The sequence below is a fragment of the Balaenoptera ricei genome, chromosome 16 (assembly GCF_028023285.1).
Source record: "Balaenoptera ricei isolate mBalRic1 chromosome 16, mBalRic1.hap2, whole genome shotgun sequence".
NCBI lineage: Eukaryota > Metazoa > Chordata > Mammalia > Artiodactyla > Balaenopteridae > Balaenoptera > Balaenoptera ricei.
In genome coordinates this window covers 51,239,773-51,266,535 of record NC_082654.1, presented here as the reverse complement: position 1 = coordinate 51,266,535, position 26,763 = coordinate 51,239,773, and the positions used below count along the sequence as shown (strand labels likewise).

Below are 26,763 nucleotides of genomic sequence, written 5' to 3'. Positions count from 1 at the left end.
GCTTTCCTTTAGTCAATAGTCATGCAGGCTGCTACATAGTAGGTGCTCTATAAATGGCTATTAAGTTGCTAAACATTTGCTGAATGCCTACTCTGCACGCCATGGTCCATAAAAGGGCTATGGCACTCAACCGCAGTCCCACACACACACATAAGTTGTAGCCTAAAGACCCAGTCCTCTGCCAAAACAAGGGAACATATCTGTATTCAAGGAAATAAGTTGAGTCCCTGGGACTCAGGGAAGGAAGGCTACAGCAGTTCCAGATAAGACTGGGATCTGCTATTTACACAGGATTCTTTTTCTGTCAATGGCATGGGGCATTGCTTCCTGGACCTGCCCCCTTCCTCCTCTCAGGCATGACCCAGTTAAGGGCAGCCCACAGTTCTGCATGCATCATATAATGGAGCCTCTTAAAGAACCGTTGGCAGCAGAAAGTTGGAAACCTGAAGTCTTGAGTGTTCCCCCAAGTAGGTACCCATGTGTCCAGGTAGGGGAGGTGGGGGGATGCTTCCAGCCCAGGAAAGGCTAAAACATAGAGACCAATGACAATACTTCAGGAGGCCAGCAGAGCCTACTGGGGACATTTACTTACAGTCCTAGAGCATGTGGCCTTCTGATGAAAGCAAAGGGTAATTAATCACTTCCTGCCAGAATAACACAGAAACTGGACTAGCCACTTTCATTCATGTTCGTTGAAAGATCCAGCCAAGAACCAGGCTCTCTCCTCTCTCCAGTGTGTTCAGCAGACTTTCAGGGGATCTCTGAGCGGTTTGAGTGCACGGGGACCCTAAGCTTTCCACACTGGGGACGCTGTGCTTCTGTGAGCACTGTGTTGGGGCACATTAGCTGTCTTGGTGGTGCTGCTGCTGCTGCGTTCGTCCCACAAGCTCCCTTACCATCTGTTTCAGAGAGGTGTTCACAGGTTGATGGCCTGGGGAATGCCCTGAGCATCCTGTCTCAGAAAACCAAGTAGGGTAAACCTCGAGAACACCACTGTCTTATATACCCTGGAGAGAAGCCATCCCTTCTTCATGCCTTTAATCCGAGCAATTGATAAATCACTACTCCTCCTTCTCTTGTGTCATCCCTCTCTGCTCCAGGGAGCAAAGGGAGGCATGGAATGTATACTTGATTAAATTCTACAGAAAACCCCAAAGCCTCATTGAACTTAATTAGTTCTACCCCTTTTCCCAGTTCTGCAAACAAGCCACTGAATGAATGAGTTGCAGGCCCTCCTCCTAGGCCTCTCCCTGATGGGGTTTAGGCTCAGGTGCTCGTGATCAGAAGAGCCCAGTCAACATCTGGGAGGTGGGAGGAGGGACGCAGTAGGGCTCAGAGATCCGATAGCAACATGGGCACAGCACTGGGGCTCAGGGGACCTGCCTTCTCCTCCCAACTCCGCCAGTAGCTGGCTGAGCTGCCCTCAGCACACATTACCCTCTCTGAGCTTCAGGATGTGAAACGAATGATCTTTAACAATTCTCACCCCTCCAAGCGGACGCTCATCAGTGCTGGAAAGCATGTGTTCATCAGGTAACAGGGCGCTGCCCCTAAGCCTCAGCGCCATGCCGGCCTTTTCACCGGGACACTTCCGCCACAGTTTGGATTTTGGTGGACCAAGGCAGAGCTCTAGTTCTGCTCCTTCACCCACCAGGATGTCACCCCACAGACATGTGTGAGTGGTGGGCTTAGACATCCTTGGGGGACAAGAGCCCCTGTTAGCAGGCTGGCTGCTGGGAAAAGGCCACTGAGCTCACCCATGCTGTTCACCTCCATCCTCTCTGTGAGGCCAGGTAACCTGGTCAAGGACTAAGGTAAGTTCCTGTGGGGAAGCGAGAAATGGGGGTGGGATGATGAGAGATTATCTTCCTCAAGGAGGCTGACCAGGTGTCCAGACTGAGCACTTGGAAACTCAATCATGCCCAGGAGTCCAGAGAAGATCAAGTTCAAAGGATGGACTTGCACCAGAAAATCATCTGGGAAGCTAAAGAGGCCAATGCAAACTAGACACACATATTAATTTCTGGTGGACAGGGTCCACGTGTCTTTGCTTAGGCCAGAACACTCCTGTCTACACAGTGTTTCCCCCCACTCTCCCCCAACACGCCCCATCGCTAGTATTAATTACCAGGAGCTGATCTGGAAAGGACGGGGAGGAGGTGGGCAGTGAGGGCCAGGTCCTTGTCCTGCCCCAGTTGGTAGCATCTGCTCCCTCAGCCCCTGTGCAGGTGAATATGGAGTCAATCTGCTTCTCTGGCCCCAGTTTTTCACGTCTCCACACTGACTCTTCCCACCCTGCATTTATCTTAAGAAGTTATTATTGGGCCCTTGCCAGATCCAGTTAATCTTTCATTTAATTTTAAATTACTAGGCCCGTCTGGCTAACTCCTACTCTACCTTCAGGCCTCAGGTGTCACCTCCTCTGGGAAGTCCTCCCTGGTCTTCTGGGTCTGGTCAGATGCCCTTCTTTGTCCTCCTCCACCCCCAGAATATCCTCTCTGTCTCACTGACTGCCCTGTGCTGACATCGTCTACTCACGTCACAGCTCCCACTGAGACTATGCAGCTTCATGGGAAGGTTACACATACTTCCTCTTTTTTATCCCAGGACCTGGCACAGGACTAGTTGGGGACAGGGGTGGAGAGCAGCATGCACTGGTACATAGTCGGCACTGAGGAAAACGTGATGAATAAACAAGTTTGTGTTGGCTCTCATCTCTTGAAGGCTGGTTAAACCCCAACTGGAGCACGGGGGCTGCCAGCGTGTTCTCACTGACCGAGCCTACCTCTGAGAGAAGAGGTCCCTGTAGGGGCTGCCGTGCTGCAGGGCGATCCCATAGCCCTTGCTGCTAACGCTGTTGCCAGTGACAGTCACGGAGCAGTCGTCATCTGTCAGGGCTGCGTACTCCACCACGGCCACATCCCACAGAAAGGCGTAGTTCCCCTTCTTTGCCTGAAACACCAAAATCACCATGAAGTCAGGCAGACCTGGCCTCCCGTATTATTTTCGAGCAGGGAGGCCTCTCAGTGGTGGGATTTGAGGGACCCTTCTAAATGGTCCTCCTGCCCAACCAGCCGGCACAGCAACCTCTCCTATTTTCTGGTCTGCAGATTCCACCCCTGGTTGATGCCGCTCACTGTGGTTAGACATAGAAGGATGTGATGCTGCATCTAGGAGGCCCCAGAGCTGCGCATCTCACAGAGAGGTGGGCAAGATGAGCTATACGTGGCCTCTGAGCTAGCCTCCTGGTCACAGTGGCATGGACCTGTTTCTCAGAGTAGTGAGCTCACCTGGGAGAGTGCAGAAAGTCTGACCCAGGGAACTGAGATTTTCTGATCGGAGATTTAGGGGGAGGCATAATAGTATCCATTTAATATTTCTACTTAGAGCTTGACTGAGCCCTGCTTAAGGCGAACATGGGAGACGGCCCTAGGATCAGTGCCCCTGAGTGGCTGAGACTTAATATCTAAGTCGTGAACTTGCTATGCCTGGGGAAGAAGCCATTAAGGACAGGGTCCTGACTGTTATGGTGCCAAGCCAGGATTCTGCCACTTCCCTTTCACTGCCCACACAAGAGTGTGCACACACACACATGCACATACATAAGCATACATACATTTATATGCACACACATATATGTGCATACATGTGCACAAACACACACACATGCATCTACATGGAGGAGGCTTCTGGTGTCAGTGTTTCTATATCCATGCAATGGTGGCAAATTATTCCATCAGAATTTGCCTGTGGCCACAGCTGAAGTCCCACTCCATCACACCCATCCATAGCAGACATTCAGTTCTATCCTGAGCCATAATCCTGACTTGGCCTGGAGTTTAGGCACTCGGAAGTAATGTGAGCTGCTTCGATTTTTGGAAGAAGATGCAAACTAGACATTGTCACTCGGCCAGCTTAAAATAGAGCATGATGTTCTTAATGCAGCCAAGAGCCTGGTTTTAATTCTCTAGTGAACACACAGACACCTCATGCTTTCTTCTCTCCTACCACAGCTCACACTAGATGCTGGAGGACCCCAGTCTGCGGCAGTGGCAGGGCTGAAACATCACAGGTAACAACAGGCCAAGCTGGCAAGCTACAAGCTTTGTGGCACTGTCAGCAGGGCTGTTATTCCCTTTTCCTGCCTTTATTCAGTTGTCTTTGTGTCCACTGAGAATCTCCGGAGAATGCCATAGCTGCTTAGATGAAGCTCATCACGATATTGCTTCTTTTGGGACCCTAGGTGCCCATGGGCCAAGCTGGCTTATTTTCTCATCAGGAGTTTTCCATCCGAAGGATTTGTGGGTAGAGCACGGCCTCCCCCTGCCAGGAATAGACTGCTCCTAGCCATTCACACAATTTTACCCGACGACCTTGTAAGAAATGACATAGACCATACCACCCATTGACATTCACCTCAGGGAACAATCCAAATATTACCTCAGAGCCTCTTTCCTTGGCCAAGTCAATTTCAGGAGTCCCTAAAGGGCATTGACCCAGGTTGCAAAATTACACTCATCTCTCTCCCTCCACAAGGGAAGATAACAGTCTTTGAAATTTTTTCCTGCTGGCAAACACGTTTTCTCATGAAAAGATATAAATTTTCCACCTCTTAGTAACCGAGTTTCTCAGCAAAATGTTGACTTATGACCTAATATTTGGCTTCTGTCCGACTCTGGAGCATTTCATACCCATGCTTGCAATTCAACATGACAATCAGACATTGTTATTTGCACAATTTCAAAAGGGCATGTCATGTTGAAGAAAGAATTAAGATCAAGTTCATTTCTACGTTTCAAGTGATGTTCCAAGAAGGAGAAAGAAATAAGCTGGCCCACCTCGAGTGGAAACCGGCTCTGACAAAAGCCTGGCATGGCCATTTTAATGGGGCACTTGGATCCGTCAAGCCACAGGCATCTGTGGCTCCAGTTTGGGCTAAGTGACAGGTGAGCACAGATCCATGAAGGAAGCTGCATTTATAGTCCCGCTGCCTAAGCTGAGAAGGCAGAAAACATATGGAAGGCATGCTGGCAATGTCTCAGCTGCAAATCCCTGCTAACCAGGAAGGCAGTCAGGAAAAGAGGAGAAAAGAGAAGTTCTCCTTCTTGAGTTGCTGAATGACCCCAGACACTCATCTCCCTATTTGTAAACAGGGACTACATTTACTACCATAGCTCTTATGTCTGCTTCAAGAAGCATGTGGCTGGTCCCTATCTACCTGACGATGCCAGAACAGGGAAGACCTGGAGAGGCTGGCTGATATGCCACCTCTTATATGTGGGCTAACTCAGAAACTGCAATTGCAATGGAGCTCTAGCCTTATAAAATACTCCCCATCCCCAACATCCCTTCCTCACTTCCTCAGCATCCCACGGCTTCCTGGGTCCTCTTCTCTTAGCCTCATGCTGAGTAAAATGCACCACCAAAACCTTCCCTGGGCTTCCCAAGTTCATCAGTTTCCAGCACAACTTCCTGGACCTTACAGATGTCTCCCCAATCTTCCTGGTATGTCGCAGCCCCTGTATGAGACAGAAAGCTTCTTAGGTAGGACCATATTCTCAGGAACACTTTGGATGCCAGTATCAGAAGCCCAAACATGCCATCCACCATGGCTATACCCCCTCTATATAGACCCTCTTCTTGCTCCAGGCAGAATGAACGCCCCATAACCTCCCCACAGTTATAACTCTTCCTTAGGATCAGAACCAATTTTCCATGCAGCCCCTAATAATTATGTGTCCACCTTCTCATTCTGTGCTGCTTATCCAAAAGTTCTGGCTTCTCCATATGTGGGAGATGCCAGATACATCAAAAATCTGCCTCCAAGAGATCCAAGAATTTCCTCTCTTTCTCTCCCCTCCTGTCATAGGCTCATCCTCTGCCTTTCTTGAGTCTGAGCATCTCTCCCATTCTGCTCTTGGCTCAGCTCCTTCCTTTGTAGCTCAGCCTCTTGCCTCGTCTCTACTTCCATTGAGAAGGCATTTCTACGCCTCTCCCTCTACCCTCCACCCCCTCAACTCTATGCCAGAGATCTCGCACACTTTGGGACATCTGTCATTTCCTATTTATATTAACTACTTCTTTTTGATGAGGATTTTTTTCCAGTCTCTTGGGAAGACAGACTATTGGCAGGAATCTAGCCTCTTCTCAACTGTGTGCCATCGGCTGCTTCTCACAGAGAAAGGAGGGTGAACCAGACACCTTCCTGCAGGAAACTGGGAATGCTTTGGCTAAATGGCACAACAGAGCTCTAGAGTGGCTATTTTGCCACTGTTCATACCAACTCATCCTTTCTTATGTCTCCCAGTCCTGTCCTTTCCCTACTTCCCAGGGGGCTGAGGGGAGTTAAGGAGGATGTTATGTGAGATCAGGAGCAATAGGCAGTGAGCTGTTTACAAACAGATTATTGACGTTTATTTCATAAAGTCTGAAAGATGAAAAGTGGTACCATAGATTTGTGTTCTGCATTAAAACAAAACAAGAACAAATACTGGATTTCACCTCTTTAATGAGTTGAAGTACCTTGATCTGGCTGGCCCATTTATAATATTAAATGTATTCCTAACTTCTAATCATTGACTTACTATGCATCAATGCCTTGGAATGCGGCTGTTGGAAAGTTAGGCTGGAGACAAGGCTGGTAGATTCAGCCAAGACTTCCCCGAGCCTTTGGCTCTATGCAGAAGGTGGGCACAGTGACCCAGAGAGCCCTTCAGAGCTAGCTCTGGGGTCCTGGGATTCCAGCCCAAGATCCTTCCAGGAGCTATGAAGGCATTTTTTAGCTCATCTAAGACAGTGGAGGTTTGACAGTTAACATAGCCTAGGAATATAATTTCCTACTTCCACAGTTTGTTTTTAATTGATCATATCCAGTGTTAGTGAGGCTGTGACAAAGTGGGCGTGATCCTTCGTGGCCATAGGCATCACAGAATGACACAACACTTCGGAAAGTAATGCAGCATCCATAACATGAACATCTAAAAATGCTCATATCCTTTGCGTAGCAAATTAAGAATTTAACCTAAAAAGTAAACCAAACGTATCTATGTATCTTAATGACATGACAGGCATTTTAAATCTAATGTTGACTATAAAGTAAGCATGGGACAGTTTAAATATTTAATTTAGGGAAACAATTTAATAAATTATGGTTCACTAATACGATATGGTTTTATGCAACCGATAGTAATTATAAAGACTATGCAGACGGCACGCCCCGCCGCGCGTCGGGACTGGGGTCCGGTGCGGAGAGCCCTTCGTCCTGGGACACGGGGTGCGGCCGGAAAGGCGGCCGCCCCCTCGCCCGTCATGCACCGCACGTTCGTGGGGAACCTGGTGCTAAACCATTCGTAGACGACCTGCTTCTGGGTCGGGGTTTCATACGTAGCAGAGCAGCTCCCTCGCTGCGATCTATTGAAAGTCAGCCCTCGACACAAGGGTTTGTAAAGAACAAAAAAAAAAAAAAAAAAGAAAAAAAACAGAAAAAAAAAGAAAAAAAGAAGAAAAAAAATTTTTTAAAAAGAAAAAGAAAAAAAAAAGACTATGCAGAAACACAGAAATGTATATACACATATTATATATATATATATATATATATATATACACACACAGAAATATATACATATTATATATGTAAATTAGTAGAAAACAATGGGATGGATACACTATTATTACTGTTCTGTATACATGTGAAATGTAATACGCCAAAAGCTGAACAGGAATATTACATAATGGAGTGGGATTATTGATGATTCTTAGGATAAGTTGATTAAAATATTTTCTTTAATCTTGTTACACAATCTATGCTATCACACACTACATAGGTACCAGATCCGACCTCTGTACCAGATTCAATCTCCATTGCCCTGTGTGCTCTTGGCTCCTAAAGGCACCTTTGCCCATCAACAGAGCACAAAGGTCTGTCAGAGCTCTCCGGTTTCCCAGGGCACTGCCTCCCTGACACTACCCAAACACCTGGGAAAGTCTCCCTTACATCCCTGGCCTGCATCTAAGCATGTGGCTTCATTTCACTCTCTCCTTTTCCTTAAAAAAAAAAAAAAAAAAAGAAAAGGCATTTGGTTCACACATAAAAGAAGAGATGTGAGGACTCTGGGGAAAGGAGGAAAGAACAGCTTTGACATCGCATAAAATGTCAAAGAAAATGTCCAGTTGGCATCTCAGGATGCCAGGACAGCAGCAGGTAGACAGACCACTCCTAGTTTGTCTCCCAGGAAGCATCTTAGCAAACAGAATCCAAGCCCATCCCTGAAGTCCACTTCCTCCCAAGTCCACCCACACGCCGGTGCACTGCTACAAATGGAAAGGGATTGAGACCACGGGGCTGTCTGACCCCAGTGCTTACAGCATCCTCCCTAACATCTGGGGGAACACGATCAGCCTACTTTGCTGGAGGAAGGCTGGGCACCATAAACAGAGTCACAAGTGAGCCGGGATATTGGATGGCTCATCGCCGTTGCTCCACACTGGTAATAAAATGAGATTGCATTGCCCTTCATTGCACCACTGATATGGCCCTTCCCAGAACTCACTTGGAGCACAAACTTTCCAAGACAACAGCCTTGGAGGCAAGAACTTCGTAATGCTCTTCTACTCCATCCTAGCTGCTTTTAGAAAGGGACAAGCAACCACGCTATCCCCCCAAACAAGAATGCAGGTACTACAAACATCAAACACAAATACTATCAGAAAAGAAGTGCTAAAGGAAATCAGGTGTCTGCATTGCCAGGTACAGGGTAGGTGTGAAGTACCTGCTGGATGCCGAGTTGTCAGATACATGATTCCTTTTCTATCCATGGTATAATTCTGAGGGGCTGAACATTAATCCCATTTTACAGATGAAGAAACTGAGACTCAGAAAAATAAAGTGACTTGTCCCAAATAAACCCAGATGGTGAGTAGTGGAGCCAGGTCAATCTGGAGAAAGACAGTCATTGCCATTCCCATGGGTTCTATCACCAACAGCACTCCCCTGGGAAGTGCTCAGAGGGTGAGGGCACCATAGCAGTTTCCCCAGCCCTCCCTTCATGAGTCCAAGCATGGCAGTGGGGAGAGCACAGGTTTCTTTGGCTCCAGTGACTTTCCTCCTCCAGCTTTACAGGGGTGGTTCATGGAACAGCTGAAATGCGGGGAGAGGGAGGACACAGGGGCCTGCGCTGTCTGTGGATGGGGATGTTAGGGTATCAGGGACACCTTGGAAACCAGATGCAGCCTCATGGGCATTAACTATCCAGGGACACGCTCATTGTCTCTCCTTGCATCCACCCTTCACCCCAACAAAGCAGAGCTCAGCATCCCAAATCTTAGCTCCTACGCTCATGTTCGCGAAATGGCCACACATCACCACAGGTATCCTGAATCCTGGCTACAGAGATACATTACTATGCACTACGCCAAATCAAAAGATGCAACAGCAAGACCCAGACTATCTATGGAGAAAAGGACAATTTTACAGTCTTCTGGTAGGAGTGTGTGCTGGCATGATATTTCTGGGATGGCAATTTGGTGGGGAGAATCAAATGCTTTTAAAATGTGCATATGTAGCAATTCTACCCTTAGGGATTCATTCTAAGGAATTATTCCCTTTCAGAGAAGATGTTTGTACAAAGATTCTCAGGGCAATATTGTTTAAACTAGCAAGAATTGGAAACCATCTAAATGCTCGACAATTGAGAATCAGCTAGGTAAATGATGTATTAGATGATGGAATATTATGTTACTGCTACTATGGTGTTTTAAAAGAGCATTCCCTGCTAAGGGAAACAACTGTCCATGATGAAGAAGAGCCAGCCTGGGTTCTGGACTCCAACCGTATAGATCCGAATCCCAACTCCACTGCTTGCTGGCTATGTGAGTGCCGACAAGATGCTTAACATCTCTGAACCTCAGTTCCCCTGGATGTAAAATGGTCCATACTTCAGAGAGTTCTGATGACGATTAAATCCCTCAGTAAATGTAACATGCTTAGGGTTTTGCCTGGCATGTGGTGAGCACTAAATAAATGATAACCAGTATTATATTGTTTAGTGAAAAAGAACCTGTTACAAGAGAGTACTTACATTGTGATATCTTATGCAAGAACTTTATGAAGAATCAAAACCAAGTACCAAATACTATCTTTGGGTGATGCCATCATGGGTGACTTCTGCTGGTTTCTTTCAGTCTCCTGTGCCCCCATGTTCTCTGCAACTCAGCAAGCATTTCTTCTGTGACTGCAGCTGCCCAAGAGGGTAGTTTTAGTGATTCAGCCTCCTTCACAGAGCACAGAGTAGAGAAAAGAGCAGGATTCTGAACGAAGACAGACACACGGCCACATTCCAGCTCTCTGGTGAACCTACAGACTTGGGGCTTGAAATGAACCTATATAGACTTGGGGCTTGAGGATGAAATTACAGGACACAATGCACTGTGCCTGGCGCACAGTAAAGACCCAACACAAGTTCCTTCTTCTCTGTCTGGCATTCCCCAGCTCGATTCAGAAGATCGATACCTCAGCTGTCATTGAAACATCTTTCCTCCCACCCACTCCCCTCCTGCCAACCATTCCTCCACCTTGACCAAGTCAGCAACATGCTGTGTGTGTGTGGGGGGGTGTGTGAGTGTGTGTACGTGTGTGCCCATGAGGATGTGTGTGCATGAATGTATGCACGTGTGGAAGTGTGTGTGAGTGTGAGCACCACAACCCCCAGGGAAGCAGAAGAGAGGTGAACTCAGGTACGAAGCACCTGGAGACCACATGAGGTTCAGGAAAAGGAGACCTTCAGCTGGAAAGAAGGAGCCTACATCTCTTCGGTCCCTCAGAACAGTAGAAAGAGGCCTCCAAAATGATGTGAAAATGTAAGGCAGACAATCAACGGGACCCTAGGAAGTGTTCACATGCCCTCCTCAGGAGGCTGTAAGGAAACCTGCCAAGCAAGGAGTGAAAGAGAATGACCCTTCACCTGGATCAGCCCCTGGACCAGCACAAGCAAGCAAAGCCAGGTGGGCTCAGTGCGAGGGGGGACGGCAGCTGGGCTCTCCCACGGGTAGTGCAACAGCTGCTTTCCTGAAGCTCTTAGGAGGAAGCTATTCAAATTACATTTATTGAATGGATGAATAAGTGAATAAATGAAGGAATAAAGAGAAGAGACCATCCAACTTGCAAAAAGGATATAGTGCCTTTTGACTATTTACAATAGCTAGGACAAGGAAGCAACCTAAATGTCCATCAACAGAGGAATGGATAAAGAAGATGTGGTACATATATACAATGGAATATTACTCAGCCTTAAAAAAGAATGAAATAATGCTATTTGCAGCAACATGGATGGATCTAGAGATTGTCATACTGAGTGAAGTAAGTCAGACAGAGAAAGACAAATATCATATGGCATCACTTATATGTGGCATCTAAAAAAAAAGGGTATAAGTGAACATACCTACAAAACAGAAATAGAGTAACAGATGTAGAAAACAAAGTTATGGTTACTGGGGGTAAGATGTGGGGAGGGATAAATTGGGATACTGGGATTGACATATACATACTACTATATATAAAATAGATAACTAATAAGGACCTACTGCATAGCATAGAGACTCTACTCAATACTCTGTAATGGCCTATATGGGAAAAGAATCTCTAAAAAAGTGGATATATATATATATGTATAACCGATTCACTTTGCTGTACATCTGAAACTAACACAACATTGTAAATCAACTATACTCCAATAAAATTTTTTTTAAGAAAAGGATATAGTGCCTTTTGAGCAAGAATGAAAGAATAGAGATGAATGGGGAATTCTCTGGTGGTCCAGTGATTAGGACTCGACGCTTTCATTGCCGAGGACCCAGGTTCAATCCCTGGTCAGAACTAAGAAAGATCCCACAAGCTGCACAGTGTGGCCAAAAAAAAAAAAAAAAAAAAGAATAGAGATGAATGATTATCCAACGTCTGTGAGTGTCTGAGAAGGAAGGAGGCATGTAGAATCCCCAAGGTGCACTGACTTAGCAGCAGAAAAAGGACAAAATATGTGTCTTGGAGCATGCCTACAAAGCCCACTGCTGCTACAGAGAACAGCATTGTTGGTTTCCACTGCACAGGGCTGCCTAGTTTGTACCAGTCCTTTTTCTGGGGGGTCAGACCTGCATCAAAGGATCCCTTTCATCAACTTGACCAAACCTTCCTGATCACCGAACCTAGCATCCCCAAGATATAAAGGAGTGCCATCCCATGTAAGCCTCTTCCCACTCCTCAGTAAGGACTTCCAGTATGCCATGGAAGCAGGATGCTTCCTCACTTTGCTCCCTCCAAATGGAGGGCACTGTGGGGCATCAGAGTTCCTGATCCTCCCATGGAAGACTGTAGTCCTTCTGGGGACCACCTTTTCTGCCACAAGGTATGGTCCCTGGCACTCAGCAGGGAGTGTGTACAATGAGAGCATCCTTTGTCACAGAGCAGAGAGCCAGGGCAAGGAATGAAGGCAGGTGCTGACTGGTGATACCCACACTCAATCCGGCGCCAGGGCAAGCATTAGATCAGTGTGGAAATAGATAAGATTTGTGGGCCCGTTTTCTTCCTGCATTTGCATTCACACTTTATGACCTCAGCGATACTTACTGAGTGGAAAAAACAACCTTCTGTTACAACTGCTTGATTCCCAAGTGACTTCCATCTGAAAAATACTATCTCCAGCCACAGGGTCTGAAACAAGCTACTTGTCTATTTATTCAAAGAGCCTAATGAGCTGTGAAGATTGACATTTAAACTATTAAACTGTATTCTATTTGACAATGTTATTAAATATTAGGTTTGATTTATGGAAAGACTTAATAAATTGGCAGCCTGGGTTAGCCCTGACACTGCACAGAAATTGGGTTATGCTGGATGTTACTTCATAGAGTTGATCAAGCTAAGGAAAAATTTAAAAAGTCTTACCAACAACATTAAAGTCAGATTCCATGTGACAAAGTTATTATCATACAAATTCGAACCACTTGCCAGCTCAATTCTGCATCCCAGAGTTTCTCTAATTGATATTTTTAACAATTGGGAAATCAAAAGATAAAATCACAGACTTAAATAACCTTTGCTATGTCACATGGAAAGAGAGCTAAGGCTTTTAAACATGGGAGCCAGGCATATATCTTGCTACTTTGGTGTAAAAGAGGAAGGGAAATAGAAGCACAAGTAAACAGTATGCAAGGGTGCAGACACATTGGGTATAGAAATGGGGATGTAAACCCATGGGAAGAGGCAAGGTTGAAGTGAGACATGACTGTGCCATGGCTTACTCACGTCCGCGTGACCTTGAACAAGCCACTTAATCTCCCTGAGGGTCAGTCCCATTTCTACATGATGGAGACAGTAATAATCAAGTAGTTCTGTTTAGGATGAAAAGAACAATATATGTAGATCATTTGGCAGAGTGCCTGGTACATAGTGACTGCTCAGTAGATTTCAGGGGGGAATTAGGCCAGGTCAGGAGTGAGGCTGGGTCCCAGTATAGTGAGGGCAAAGACTGTGGGCCATGAGAGGTAGGCCTGAAAAGAACAAGAACGGACAAAGCCTGTATGCTACTAGATGGTACGGAACTTAGGTGATGGCATAGAGCTAGATGATGTATCCCTGCATGTGCCGACGTGCTGTTAGATGACATAAAGCCAGAGGAGGAACTACCTGCTAGATGTGCTTATATACTCTAGTAGGTAGTTTTATAGAGCTTATTAGATGATAAGCTACTGGATATGTCTATAAGTTATCAGATGGCGTTGACCGATGGGCAGTATCCCTGGAGCACCCATGGCTCTGGGCTAGGGATCCTCAAAACTTTTTCTACGAAGGGCCAGGTAAGAAATATTTTAGGCTTTGGAGACCACATGGTCTCTGCCACAACTACTCAACTCTACTGAAGTAGCAGAAAAGCAGCCATAGACAGTATGTAAATGACCGAGCGTGTATTCCAATAAAAGTTTATTTGTAAAAGCAGGTGGTGGGCCAGATTTAGCCCATGGACCATAGTCTGTGGACCCTTGCTCTAGTCTGCCTCAGGCCTGACAAGTATAGGTGGCTGAGAGAAATGAAGGCAGCCTCTGTCTACTCTCCAAGGACCAGCAGGACCTCTTTCCTAAGAGGCGGGTATCAAGAGACAAGGGACTATAAAGATATTTACCTCATCCCTCCCATTAAGGAATTCACAGAGGGTAACCTACTCACTGACGGCACCAACTACACCCCTGATTTATGTGTCTCTGCTCAGTCAGACAACAAACAGATGATTCATTCAGGGACAATTCAGTATTTATTGAGAATTACTGGGCACCAGGCAGGTTTGCTCTAAAAACTGCACACTGTGGGCTTTTAATAAATAAATAAAACTTCCCTCCGCTTCTAAATTCCTTTCTGCTTTCTTCACCAGGGCCCAGAAAGGGCTGCCCCCTCCTTATCTGAGTGACGGCTGGCATGAAGGAGTAGGTCACAGCAGTGGGGGCAACCATGACATAATTCCTTTCTCTGGTTCTGATACTGTGCAAAAGTGATCACCTCTTGCTAAGCAATTTCCCACCTAAATTGGTTTCAAGTCATTAAAAGCTGCAGCACTCCCAAGGAAAAAAATAATAGCAGCTCTCTGAGGTTGCTTTCAACACCAAGCTCCTTGACTTTAGCAGCAATTAGACATTGTTCCACTACCAAGCACTCTCCGGAAATGGAGCCAGGGTCACCAAAGAGTAACTGGAAATTAGAAGTTGCAGCATCCTCCTCTTGCTAAAGCAGTTTCCTCTGATATCCCTTGGGGGCATCCAGTCCTCACCTTTGCCAGGCTGCCTGCATTGCACCCACGCGGGTTCTGCCTGGGATTTGGAGAAGCCCCTCCTCCCTGAATATCAAGATCATGTCCATGTTTCCCAATATGCTGGATTTTTCCTTACAGTTTCTGGATTCAGGATATGGCCCTCACTCAGGGCACAGCCATCCCCAGTCTGGTGTGCTTCAGGCTGGGGATTCATAAGGTATTTGAAGTCAAAACCTGGGGGGTGAGGAGCAATTCCATAGGGGGCAGGGGACAGGAAGAGTTTCGGATAAGCATGTAAGTACAGTAACCACCCAAACAGGCACATGCAGAAGGAAGGTTTGAGAGTGGAATCTGAGCTCTCCTTGCAGTAAAAAATGTAGTGCACTCCACTTTCTGACAGTACTATAAACTCACTTATATGACACTAGTTATAAAACCCTTAACATTTGCCGAGTGCTGACAGTCAGGTTTTTTTCTTAAAGATCCAAGGGCAAGAGGGAGATCTGTGACCCCAAAGCTGGCTTGGGGTTTATAAAATGAAGGTGTCATAAAAGCGACACATCCCTTGTACTGGAAAAAGATTAGATTCTGTACCATGAAGCTTTAGGCATTTATAAAGAACCCCTTTTTTGCATCTTCCACCACTTACTTTTTTAACATTGTTTTATTCATGCGTAAGACCCTAAATATCACCAGAGGGTGATGATTTCTAAGGTGCCAACTATGGACTAGGAGTAAATAGAATGATGGGGAGATATTTCTCTAACGACCCATTTCCAGGTTTATCGTGCTCCAGAGGGCATTACTGGTGGCGTTGGCCTTCTTGAGGAACACCAGGAGTAGGCCTGCACCTGGGCGCCCGCAAGGAGAGAAGCGGCTGGTGTGTCTTAAAGGTCTTAAATCAAACTCTGCCTGGCTGGCCTGGAATTATTTATTTGAAAGAGTAGGTAGGTGCAAAGAATGAGATTAATCACAACCCTTGGTTCAGGACACACGTCCTTTTGTCTAGGAACGGCCCTATTTTAAAATTAACTTATTAATTATTTATTTTAATGAGAAATGAAAAATTAAAAAAAAACAGAAAGGAAAGACTGACTATAAAGCTAACACTGACCCTGACTTAGAGCCAACAATACGCTTCTCTCCTTCCTCTTGCTCTGTCTCTCCCATCTGTAGTAACCCCTTCCCTGAGTCTTATATTTTACCATTACTTTGGATGTGTGTATGCCTGTGTTTAAAAGGGTGTTATGTTGAATGTTATTTTCTATTAGTTGACCTATATGAAATTGCCTTTAATGCTCTTTTTTTTACTCAATATTATTCAGCTAAGATTCATCCATACTATTACATGAAGCTGTGGTTCATTCATTTCATTGCAGGCCTTATTTTTTAACTTGTTAATGCTCATTTGGATTGTTTCCAGGGTTCTGGCTCTATAAGCAATGCTACCATGGTCTTTCTTATCCCTGAGGTGCTGCAGAAGTTTGTTTTGGGTGGATGTATAGGAGTGGAATTGCTGAGTCATTGGGTATGCAAATGTTCCATTTTCTACTAGAATGACAAACTTGTTTCCAAAGTGACTGTACTGAGTACACTACCACCAGCAATTAACCCCCTGTTACTCCCATCCTTTCTACCACCTCTCATTTGGGGCAAGTCTAATTGAGGTAAAGTGAGTGATATATCTTTATGGTCTTGATTTTCCTTTTCTGGAAACACTAATGACTTTGAACATCTCTTCATATGATTATCGGCCATATGTGGTGTCTCTTCTGTGAAAGTCCTGTACAAGTCTTTAGCCCATTTTTCTATTAAATTGTTTGAGCTTTTCTTATTAATTTTTAAAAGTTCTTCATATAGGATATTAATCCTATGTTGACTGTATGCATTGTAAATATCCACTTGTAGTGTGTGACTTGCCTTTTTATTTTCTTTAAAGTGCCTTGTAATGAATAGAAGTTTGATAAAGTCAAAAGCTGCTATCTTTTCTTTTATAAGTTCTTTTTGTAGCCTTGTTGCAATGAATCTTCATAAGCATCCAGTTTGGATGGGAGTATTGGCTCTCTGTGAGAGACAAGGAAATCAGAGAAGGGAAACTCGAAGGCCATTTGGCCCAAGCCTTATATTCATAAAAGGTCTTAAATCAACTTTGTATTCATTATCTCCAAATGAAGTCACCTACAGCCACAAAGATCCACTGTCAGGGATGAAAGAAGACCCAGCAGTTCAAGGTGAGGGCGCCATATTTCTCTGTGCACGAGGACGTAAGAGGTTTTAATAAACCTTGTGAGCATGGGAATAGCACATTTATGTTGCATTCTATTATTTTTGTCAAGATATCACTTGGTTAAATATAAACATTCCAAATCTACCATAACGTGTACTTTTAAATGTTTTAAGTGTGTAAAGGGAACCCGAAACAGGAAGTTGCCCAGGCCTCTCTCAACACTGAGAGGTTCCCGACAGGGAGAGTGGTGTGCTCAGTTTTATGTCATTGGTGAGCTGTGGGACTGGGATTCACAGCCAAACGTGCCAGGCCCCAGAGCCCAGACACTCTCTGCTGCTCAACTTCGCTAAACGACAGGGAGAAACCACCCCAAGCCAACTGCCCTGTGAGCACACGTGCCCCGGGGGCTCCCACGCCACACAAAGCACTGCCTTCAGGGGCCAGGGCCTATTGCTTCTGAAGCAGGACTCAGGCTCTGCCTCTCTCCTTGGACCCATTTGGGGCTCTCCTGAGAGGGGCTGGCAAACTGCTGAGGACTCTTCTCATCATGAAGAGCAAGGTGGTGGGCCCTAGTGGCCCCTAAGCTTTCTGCAGACTGCCCCCTTATATCCACTGCCCTCTGCAGTAAGGCTAAGGGATGGCCAAATGGCTGGGGATGTAGAACACGGGTATGTGTGTACATGAATATGTGTGTGCATTAGTGTGTGTGAGTAGTGGGAGCGTGTGCATGAGTGACTTTGTGTGAGAGCCTGTAAGAAGGTTCTGCAGAGGTAGCATTGATGGGTAGGGAAAGGTAGGACACACTGAGGCAGGCTGGACAGGTGTGTGCATGCATGTGTGTATGTGTGTGTGAATGCATGTGTGTGAAGGTTCCGCAGAGATGGTGGGATAGGTTGAATAGGGAACAGAAGGGAAGAGATGCTGAGTGAGACAGGCTGGACAGCTGGTCTACCCAGAGAGGCAGTAGTGCTGGCCACGGTGCACACCTTTCTTGCATCATTCACTAATGACCAAGAGATAGTAGCCTCTGCATGTGAGGGTCATTGGGAAGAAGGTGCCACCACCAGCAACACCCTGATGACACCTGCCTTCATCCCACCACCTTCCTCCTCATGGACCTTCAAGGGTTCTGCAGCACATGGCAGATAAATACCAAACCTCTCAGTCTGGAACCCCAAGCATCAAAATTAACGAGGAGTGTGACCCACGGTTCTGATTCTCCATCTGTATAATGGGATAATCATGATTAATTCGGGTCACTGTGGAAATTCACTGTAATAAATGAGCAAAGTCTAACCCACTGCTGAAGAATGTATTAACCTTTTTCTGCCCTTCCTCCTCCCGTTCAGCCTCCATCCCGGGCTTGCTGTCCTTACCACCATCTCCCAAGCACACCTCGATCTTGCAGTGTGCCCACCCTCCCCTGAACCCTGTCTCCCCACTCCCTCTACCTCTCACCTGGTCCTCTGTGTCTGCTTTTGCCAAGTGTTCTCACCTGGGGTGGGGAGTCCCCTCTGCGCCACCATCCTCTGAGCCCAGGAGGAGGGAGGTCCATGTCTTGGGCTTAACCTGTCTGCTCTTCCCTGACCCTTTGGATACTTAGAAAGGCCATAAGGACCAGCCCCTTTGTTTCTCTGGCCGAAAATGGGCGTCTACCTAAAGAATGTGTGCCTCTTTACCTGATACCCACATGCTTATGAGAAGTGTCTATCTAGGCTGCTAACATGGATCACCTTGCAGGTGACAGGGATACTCAAAGGAGATGCCTCTGGGAAGGTATCTCCTTCCCCAAGGATGACAGTCCCCGTGGCCCCTGTCACAGCACACACATGCCCAGGTGGCCAGCTCTCGCCTACCTTCCTGATGCCTTCTGAAGGGCTGGACACGCAGTTGTCAGCCCCTCCATTCTTGCTGATGGTCCGCCAGAGCTCAGCAAATGTGCTGTCTTGCTCTAGAGGGTTGGTGCCCTTGGCTCGGAAGTACTCGTACACAGCAGAATCCCGGACGGTGCCGTAAGACATCTCCACTTGTTTGGACAGGTCCTGGAACGTCCTGAAATACAAAAAGGCCATGAAACATGGGTACATGTTGCAACTTGCAGGGACACACATGGGCTACAAGGCCCTCCTGAGGTCGGAGCCTGGCTGTGGCCACCGTCCACATCCTTCACTGCCAACCCCCAGCAGTATGAGTCCCTCAGCCTGGAGCACCACTTGCCAGGGCCTCATTCTATCCCAGTTACGTTTCCTCAGTGTAGATTAATTCAATAATGTCACTGAACACCTAAAACCAGGTTCTGTGCTGAGCCTGAAGGACAAAAGGATGAGAAAGACATGATTCCTGCCCTCAAGGAGCTTAGAGTCTAGCTGTAGAAACATATAGACAGACAGTCACAATATGAAAGAGTCAGGGCAACATGGGAGGCTGTACACTGAAGGTCTCCAACTCAAATTCCTGCAGAAGCACAGGAAAGAGAAACACGTTGGCAAGACTGACGATGGTGACTGGTCTCTGACACTCAGAGATGGCGTGGGGCAGACACACACTCAGAGGTTGTGTCAGTGAAGAGGCATGTTCCCTCCAAAGCTTGCAGCTGTTCTGGAGTTCCACCCAACTGTTGCCTTTTAAGAATCTCTGCCCAGTTTGTTTTTCAATAAAGAAATCTGGGTTTGTACATGAAATCTCTTGACTTTGAAGTGTTGACAGTTATTCAAAAGGTGATGAAGATAAAACAAAGCACTTCTGAGAGCCTCAGTCTGTTGTACATGGAGGAGAAGCAAGTAGCTCAGGCCAGGTGCATGATGCAGGGAGGGGGTACATCAGGTAGGTCCACCAGCTGTCCAGGAGCAGATGTCTGAGCTGGGGGCAGAGGAACAGTGCCTTCCTTGGGGTAGAAGGAAGAGTCACATCAGGAAGGACCAACTGGCATAAAGTTTTCACTTGTCCCGAGATGAGCAGTACCTGACTCTGTGTGCTGAGAGGACAGAACTGCAAAAAACAAAAAGCTCAATGGTGAGCCAGCCTCTCTCTGCAGGCTCCAACCTGATCCCTCTTTATTTATTTCTCTTCTGGGAATCTGTCTCTCCTTTGAATCAACCAGAATCATCATCCCCACCTCTCACTGAGTCACCGTTCCCACGAAGAGATCCAGTCATTTCCACCTGATCTACACAACCCTCCATCTTCTGATCTCATCTTCCCCTGTTGCTCCTGCATCCACAGGACCCCAAAGCCAAGGCTGAAATGAGAAATCCCACACAGTCCCCATTTATGGCACCAAACCATGGAGCTCCCTCTTCCTGGAATCCCTTTATCTTACTCATCCACCTGATACACTTCTGCAAACACCCTGAAGTTCCAGCTGCCGCCTTTCCCTGTGGGAAGACATCGCCATCCCCCGCCTCCCTGACCATCTCTATACCCTGCATGGCTTCTACGGCAGTAAGAGCTCACTGTGATTGCAGGGAGCAGCACAGCAGAATGGGTAAAGCAGGGGCTCTGGAGTCCAACTACCTGCCTTGCCTCTCAGCTCCACCAGCACTAACACTATGGGCCTGGGCAAGTTAGCTGACCTCTCTGTGCCTCAGTTCCCAAATGTTTAAAAGAATAGGGCTAGAAGCAGAGCCTGTAGCAGAGGCTGCTGTGAAGATGAAATGAGGTGATATGTGTTCAACTCTTAGAGCAGTGACTGATATAAACTCAGTGCCCAGGAACTAGTAGCAATACTTCTGTGCTATTATGATATGGCTGGGTCCTCAGTAGATAGAGCCAAAGTAGCCCAGTATTTGCATCCTCAGCGCTAGACCCAGGGCAGTTGCCAGCCTACACAGCCTGTACACAGAGGAACCAGCAATGGATGCTTCCTCCTGTTTTGGAGACACACTCCATGGAATTCCTTCAGGCCCTGCTACATGGCCCAGAAACAGAGCTCAGTATTCGTTTCAATACATTACAGATGAAAGAAAACACAAAATAACAAATTTGATGAAGAAATCTTTCTAATTATTGTTCATTATTTATATCTAATTGAAGCAAGATGTTCCTTTGCTTAAAGGGCCCCGAGGGTTTTAACTCTGTCGTAATCTGCCTGTAATGAAAGGAAGAGGGATCTTTTTTTCCCCCGCATTTTTAATTTTTCTCATGGTAATACAAACAAACACAAGGCTTTGATGAATGGGAAACATCAGGATGAATTACACAGTTGAGTCTAAATACTGAACAGCTCTAAATTACTGCAGTTTCCGTGAGTCTGGAATGAATGTGTAATGGCCAAGGAGTTCAGCACTACTGTTTCATCCCCATGTTTGAAATGTAGATTTCCTCTCTCCTCTTGGTATTTATTCACAACGGAGCTCCTGGCCAGAGGCTCGGGGAGCGTCTCTGGAATGCAAGCAGGCAGCCCAAATGTTAATGGCTTCATGTCCATTTCTGTCCCCTTAGAGGTCACTGTTCCCATCCCAAAACACCACTGTCATCTTTGTTGTGCCAGCCCCCTGGCCTCCATCCATCACCTCCTGCAGCCATGAGTCTGTGTAGAGGGATCTTTCCCATCTTAAAGGCACATTGCTTCTTTCAAGGAAGGTCTCCAAGCTCATTAACACACAGTAAGTACTACCATCATATTTCAGAGTGACTAAACCTTAGGCTCTTTGGAATCTGGCGGGAGGGCCCGACTACTCATGGACCAAAGCTGTCTTCTCCCTGGGGCACTCATCCTCTTGTCCGAGTGCCCAGCTTTGGAAGGGACATGGAAGGAGGAATAAAGAACAGCCAGCCATCCAGGCTCCAAGCCATCAGTCAGCAGAAGACAGATGTTCACATCAGATAAGACGCCCATCCGAACAAGCAAGGGAGGCTTAGCCTGGAGAAGGCTGCACTAGCAGCACACTTAATTGAGCATGTTTCTCAAAACAGTCTCTTCAGCAACAACTGCTAGCAAGTGTCCAAGCACCCTCACCACAGAGATGGAGGAGATCTTCCTGTCACAGGTGGTGTCTCTATAAACCAAAATCATGCATGATGCAACTGGCTGAAGTCATTCAACCAGGTGTCTCATCCACAGTTAGCTAGCTAGCTAGTTAGTTAGTTAGTTGGTACTAGGTAAGGCACAGAGGCACATAGGCAAGGAATGGATGGTGGGCCTCATCAAGGGGTTCATAGTGACGGGTGATGAGTGGTCAGAGAAGTAAACCAACAGTAACTAAACAATGTGAGAGGGACTAAAGCAGAGTTCTGCATGAGGGGTCCCGGAAGCACACAGGAGAAGCACCTAGCCTGTTGGCCAGAGCTAAAGAAAGGATTTCTAGAAAAGGAAGCCTGCCTGGGTCTGGATTGACTAATTAAGTGTCCTGTGCAGGCATGCAGACTTAGCAGCTGACACCCAGCTCTGTGCTCGGCTGCCTATCTCCTTACCTCACCTTTTAGTAACAATGAGTGTTACAATCCTCCCATGGCAAAGCTTAGCCTCTCTTCCATGCTTTCCACTGAGCCAGTATCTTTTACTCAATTGAACCCTATTGAAACTGGGTTTGGGACCAATAGGAGCTGCTTCTCTGCATCTCCTGGCCTGGATGGCTGATTTTTGGGATCTTCCCTAGCTGAAAGCATAGCTGACTCCTGTGAGCACATCAGACTGTCTCACAAAAGAACTTTGTAAGCATCCCTTGCCTCTGAGAGCAGTTTCCTCCAATTAAACAGGCACCTTCTGGAAGTCCCACAATGTCTCCTTCAGCTGTGGCCAAGGACAGTCTACCCAGCCCGGCACCACCTCCCTCCCTCTCCGTACCTTTCTCCATAAATCAATCTTACTATTTCCCAGGTACATTTTCATTAACAAAGAGATAAATTGTTTGCAGCATGAGAAAAATCAATAACACAGAATGTATAAATACATCTTTGCATGTTACAGAAATACATTGGCAATGAAGATAAATACATTTGCAACAAGAGGAGAATCAATATACAGTATATGTAAAACAGATTTCAACAACTGTGGGGTTGCCATCGTCACGGGTCTGATAAATCTAAATCCCAAAGCCCTGTTATTCTTGCCTAAGGAGAAAAGGAATGGGAATTCCCTGGTGGGCCAGTGGTTAGGACTCTGTGCTTCCACTGAAGGGAGCACGGCTTCCATCCCTGGTCAGGGAACTAAGATCACACATGTTACGATGCGGCCAAAAAGCAAAAAAGAGACAGTGAGAGAAAAGGAATTAGTGGAGTACCCCAAAAGTTACAGGCAGGTGGGGGTGCTCATCCTTGTAATCTGAAGCTGTCATAACTACAGCCCACAGATGCCTTTGCTATCATTCTAGCAGCCTCACTTTTCTTTTTTTTATTAATTAATTAATTTTATTCATTTATTTTTGGCTGAGTTGGGTCTTCGTTGCTACACACGGGCTTTCTCTAGCTGCGGCAAGCGGAGGCTAGTCTTTGTTGCAGCGTGCGGGCTTCTCATTGCAGTGGCTTCTCCTGTTGCAGAGCACGGGCTCTAGGCGCACCGGTTTCACTAGTTGTGGCTCGTGGGCTCAGTAGTTGTGGCGCACGGGCTTAGTTGCTTCTGTGGCATGTGGGATCTTCCCAGACCAGGGCTCGAACCCATGTCCCCTGCATTGGCAGGCGGATTCCTAACCACTGCGCCACCAGGGAAGCCCCCTCACTTTTCTCTCTTGTGTCTGACTCGACAAGAATGGTGCTGTGCTAATCAGTTGGGATTGCCTGGTCAGGTTTCCACAGCCTCCTTCCGGGACATTTGGGTACCAGAGCTGCCCATTTCCCTGCCCTTCCTGAGCTTCTTCCCAGGGCTCCCCCTGTGCTTCCAGTCTCACTAATCCTTCTCCCATGCAGTGGCTCCAACCCAGGGCTCTGCCACGTTTCCCATTCTCTCCACCCCAGACCTGGGTTCTTCAAGGCGAACAGGACCTCAGGTGAAGGCTGAGACACTCCAAGATGCTTCTCAGCCTTGGGCCCTGACAGGCATCTCAGGGTCTTCATTCTTCCCTTCATCCAATGAAAAAAAAATCCTATTTCCTGAGCATCTGCTTCTGTCAAGCACTGTTCTAGGTCTAAGGATATGAGCAACGCAAAGTTCCCACTCTTGTGGAGTTTGCATGATGGAGGTGGGAGAGAGAAACAAACATATGAGCAACAAACAAAAGAACCAATAATTACAAAATGCTGGGGTCAGCAAATTTTCTGGGAAGGGACAGAGAGCACGTATGTAGGCAATAAGGGCCACATACCACTCTGTTGCATATTCCTTGATTTTGTGTTTTGGGGTTTTTTTTTTTAGAACATTGTAAAATGTTTCAAAAAAAGAAAAACAATCTTAGCTTGCAGGCTGCAGGAAAATAGGCTGCTGGCCAGATGTGGCCTGTGGGGACGTAGTCAGCCGACTGCCAATGTCATGTTTCCAGTGATGAAAGTGTTACGAAGAGTAATAAAGCAAAGTAAGGGTTACAGAAAATGATGGAGGAAGTGATTATATGAAGTATGCAGGGGGGTGTTTTAGCTATTGGAGCTGACATCGAGGGCATGTGTTTCTTCACTACTTCTTCTTGAGCGGGTCTGGGAGGAGGTGAGAGTAGAGACTGCTGAGGGCAGGGCTTAGACCTGGAGACGCTTGCCTTCCAAGGAGCAGAGGCCGGCAGGCCCGAAGCTCATCAGCCTCTCTCCCCTGGAATGGCCCCCTTAACATGGACCAGGGACCCCCCCGGGAGGCTGGGGCAGGCGATGCTGGATATTACACGGGGCTCCTTTGTATCCATAGGCTGTCATCTGAGTGACTGCAGATCAGAATCCCAGATCAGGAAACTGTCAGGTTAACACTGTATGAGGACACTTATACACGGGATGAGGGTCACGTGGCAGGAAAATGCCTCTTTGTAGGACATAGGAGGCCAGGAAGCCCTTCTTCAAAAGTGTGCCCCACGTGCCAGTCACAGAGGGCCCGGTGGGTACCGGGTACCCAGCTGATGTGTGCTCACTCCCTCCCCCAATCTTCCCTCCACATTCTTTTCCCTCCAAATCCCATTTCTTTGATTACTATTGAAAATCAAAGAGGCCCAAAGTACGCTAAGGAAAAAAAAAAAAAAACCTCAATGCATTTGTATGTAGTATATTTCCATTCTTATAAAGAATAACCATTAATAAATGTATGTAAATATAGGGACAAAAACAGGAGGAATGTGCACTGAACAGTAGTGAGACTTCTACTTTTTACAAATGTATTTCTGTAAAATTTGCATTTTTTATTATATTGTAAACACAAGTGTGATCTGAATGACTTAACAAATCCTCCTGCTGCCCAAGTGTCAGTTCTGGGCCTTGGGAATTTAGCTCTGTGCTATTCTGTCTCCTCCACGTCCACCCCTTCCACCAACCGCCCCTGCAGCCAAGATCTGCTTGGAAGAAAAGAGGCCTCTCTCCTGCCCCATTACACTCGTGCCCCGCTGACTGTAGGGAGAGGGCTCCAAGGGGCTGTGATAGTTGCATCTTCCGTCCCTGGAGCAAGACAAACATGCCCGTATTAACCCCAAGGGGGCTGAGCCATCCTGGGCATCCAGGGCCCGTCAGGACCAAGGTTCCCTCACCAAAGCAGGCTGGAGTTTCCCTTACTTGCACATTTTCTGCTTGGATTCAGCCCACCTCAGGTGCCCTTGGTTGCCAAAGCAGATGGGGGTGGCTAAACAGGAGTTTCTGAAAGAAGGGCATATGCATCACATGTTTGTGATTTGCTAAATGCAGTCTAGACCCTGGAAGTGAGCAAGGCTCAGTAATAGGTGCTGAAGAATCAGTAATAGGTGCTAATAGTAATAGGTGCTCAGTAATAGGTGCTGAAGGATCACCTCAGTCAGGCCAGATAACTCTGGGCCAGGTACCAAGCCCAGGCCCTGGCATGTGGCAGAGGTTGAATATCCACATCTTTCACTGGGTCTAATCCGGGGACCGCCAATACCATTGGCAATGGGTGCTCAGCCCATGGAGACTTCTGCACCCCGTTTTACCTCCTCCAGCCTCTTCTCAGACTACCCTGCTCTCGGGTGTTAGCCTGGTGGATGTCCTGTTCTCTTAGGCCTCTGAGCCTTCACTCAGGCTCACTGTCTGTTCCCCACGCAGTTCCCTGCCTTCATGTGACTAAAACCCACCCTCCTTCCAGGAATCAGCTCAGCTGTCATCTCCAGTAGAAAGAGTGGATTCCCCCCTGGGCCCATGCCCCCTCTATGTGCTCCCCGCTTAGTCTATCCTAAGCCTATCCTACCTCCTGGACTTCTTGTGGCTATTGACATGCCTGTTTCCCCCACCTTGACAGTGGGCTCCCTCAGGGCCGGACTCTGTGTACATCTCTGGATCCCTGTCACCCCTCATATGGTCTGACAGACAGTGGGTGCTGAGTTCATGCTTTCTGGAAGAATCAAGTCTAGTTTAAAAACAACTCTGTGTTTACAGCTGAATATGGCTGGAGAAAATCCAAATTGGAGACTAGCACAGTGATGGGCCTAACTTTAGAATCATGACCACTAACCTCAAGTGACCCCTAACGCTGCCTGGCAATCTAAATTCTCCTGTTCAATTCACCCTCCCACTCTCTTAGATGACTCTCAGATAAGGACCCTACTTCCAATTTCCTTAGAGAGTAGAAGTAATCAGTAGAGAAATTTGCCTCTCTATAAAGAACTTCCTTTTCAAAAATCATCAAATACCTGCTTTTCAAAACACTGGCTTTGCCTTTGCTCCTAGTTATTTCTAACT

At 46.7% G+C, this 26,763-nt stretch overlaps 1 protein-coding gene across 1 annotated transcript in view; it reads right to left on the bottom strand.

The window, feature by feature from the left end:
• The window catches only part of GRID1 (glutamate ionotropic receptor delta type subunit 1), a 647,037-nt gene that overhangs the window by 23,079 nt on the left and 597,195 nt on the right, over window positions 1-26,763 (bottom strand). Inside the window, exons 13-14 of the mRNA XM_059899403.1 lie at window positions 18,873-19,068; window positions 2,786-2,952 (exon numbers count right to left, since the gene is read on the bottom strand). Of these exons, the coding sequence (XP_059755386.1) occupies window positions 2,786-2,952; window positions 18,873-19,068 (363 nt within the window). The remainder of the gene's footprint in view (window positions 1-2,785; window positions 2,953-18,872; window positions 19,069-26,763) is intronic.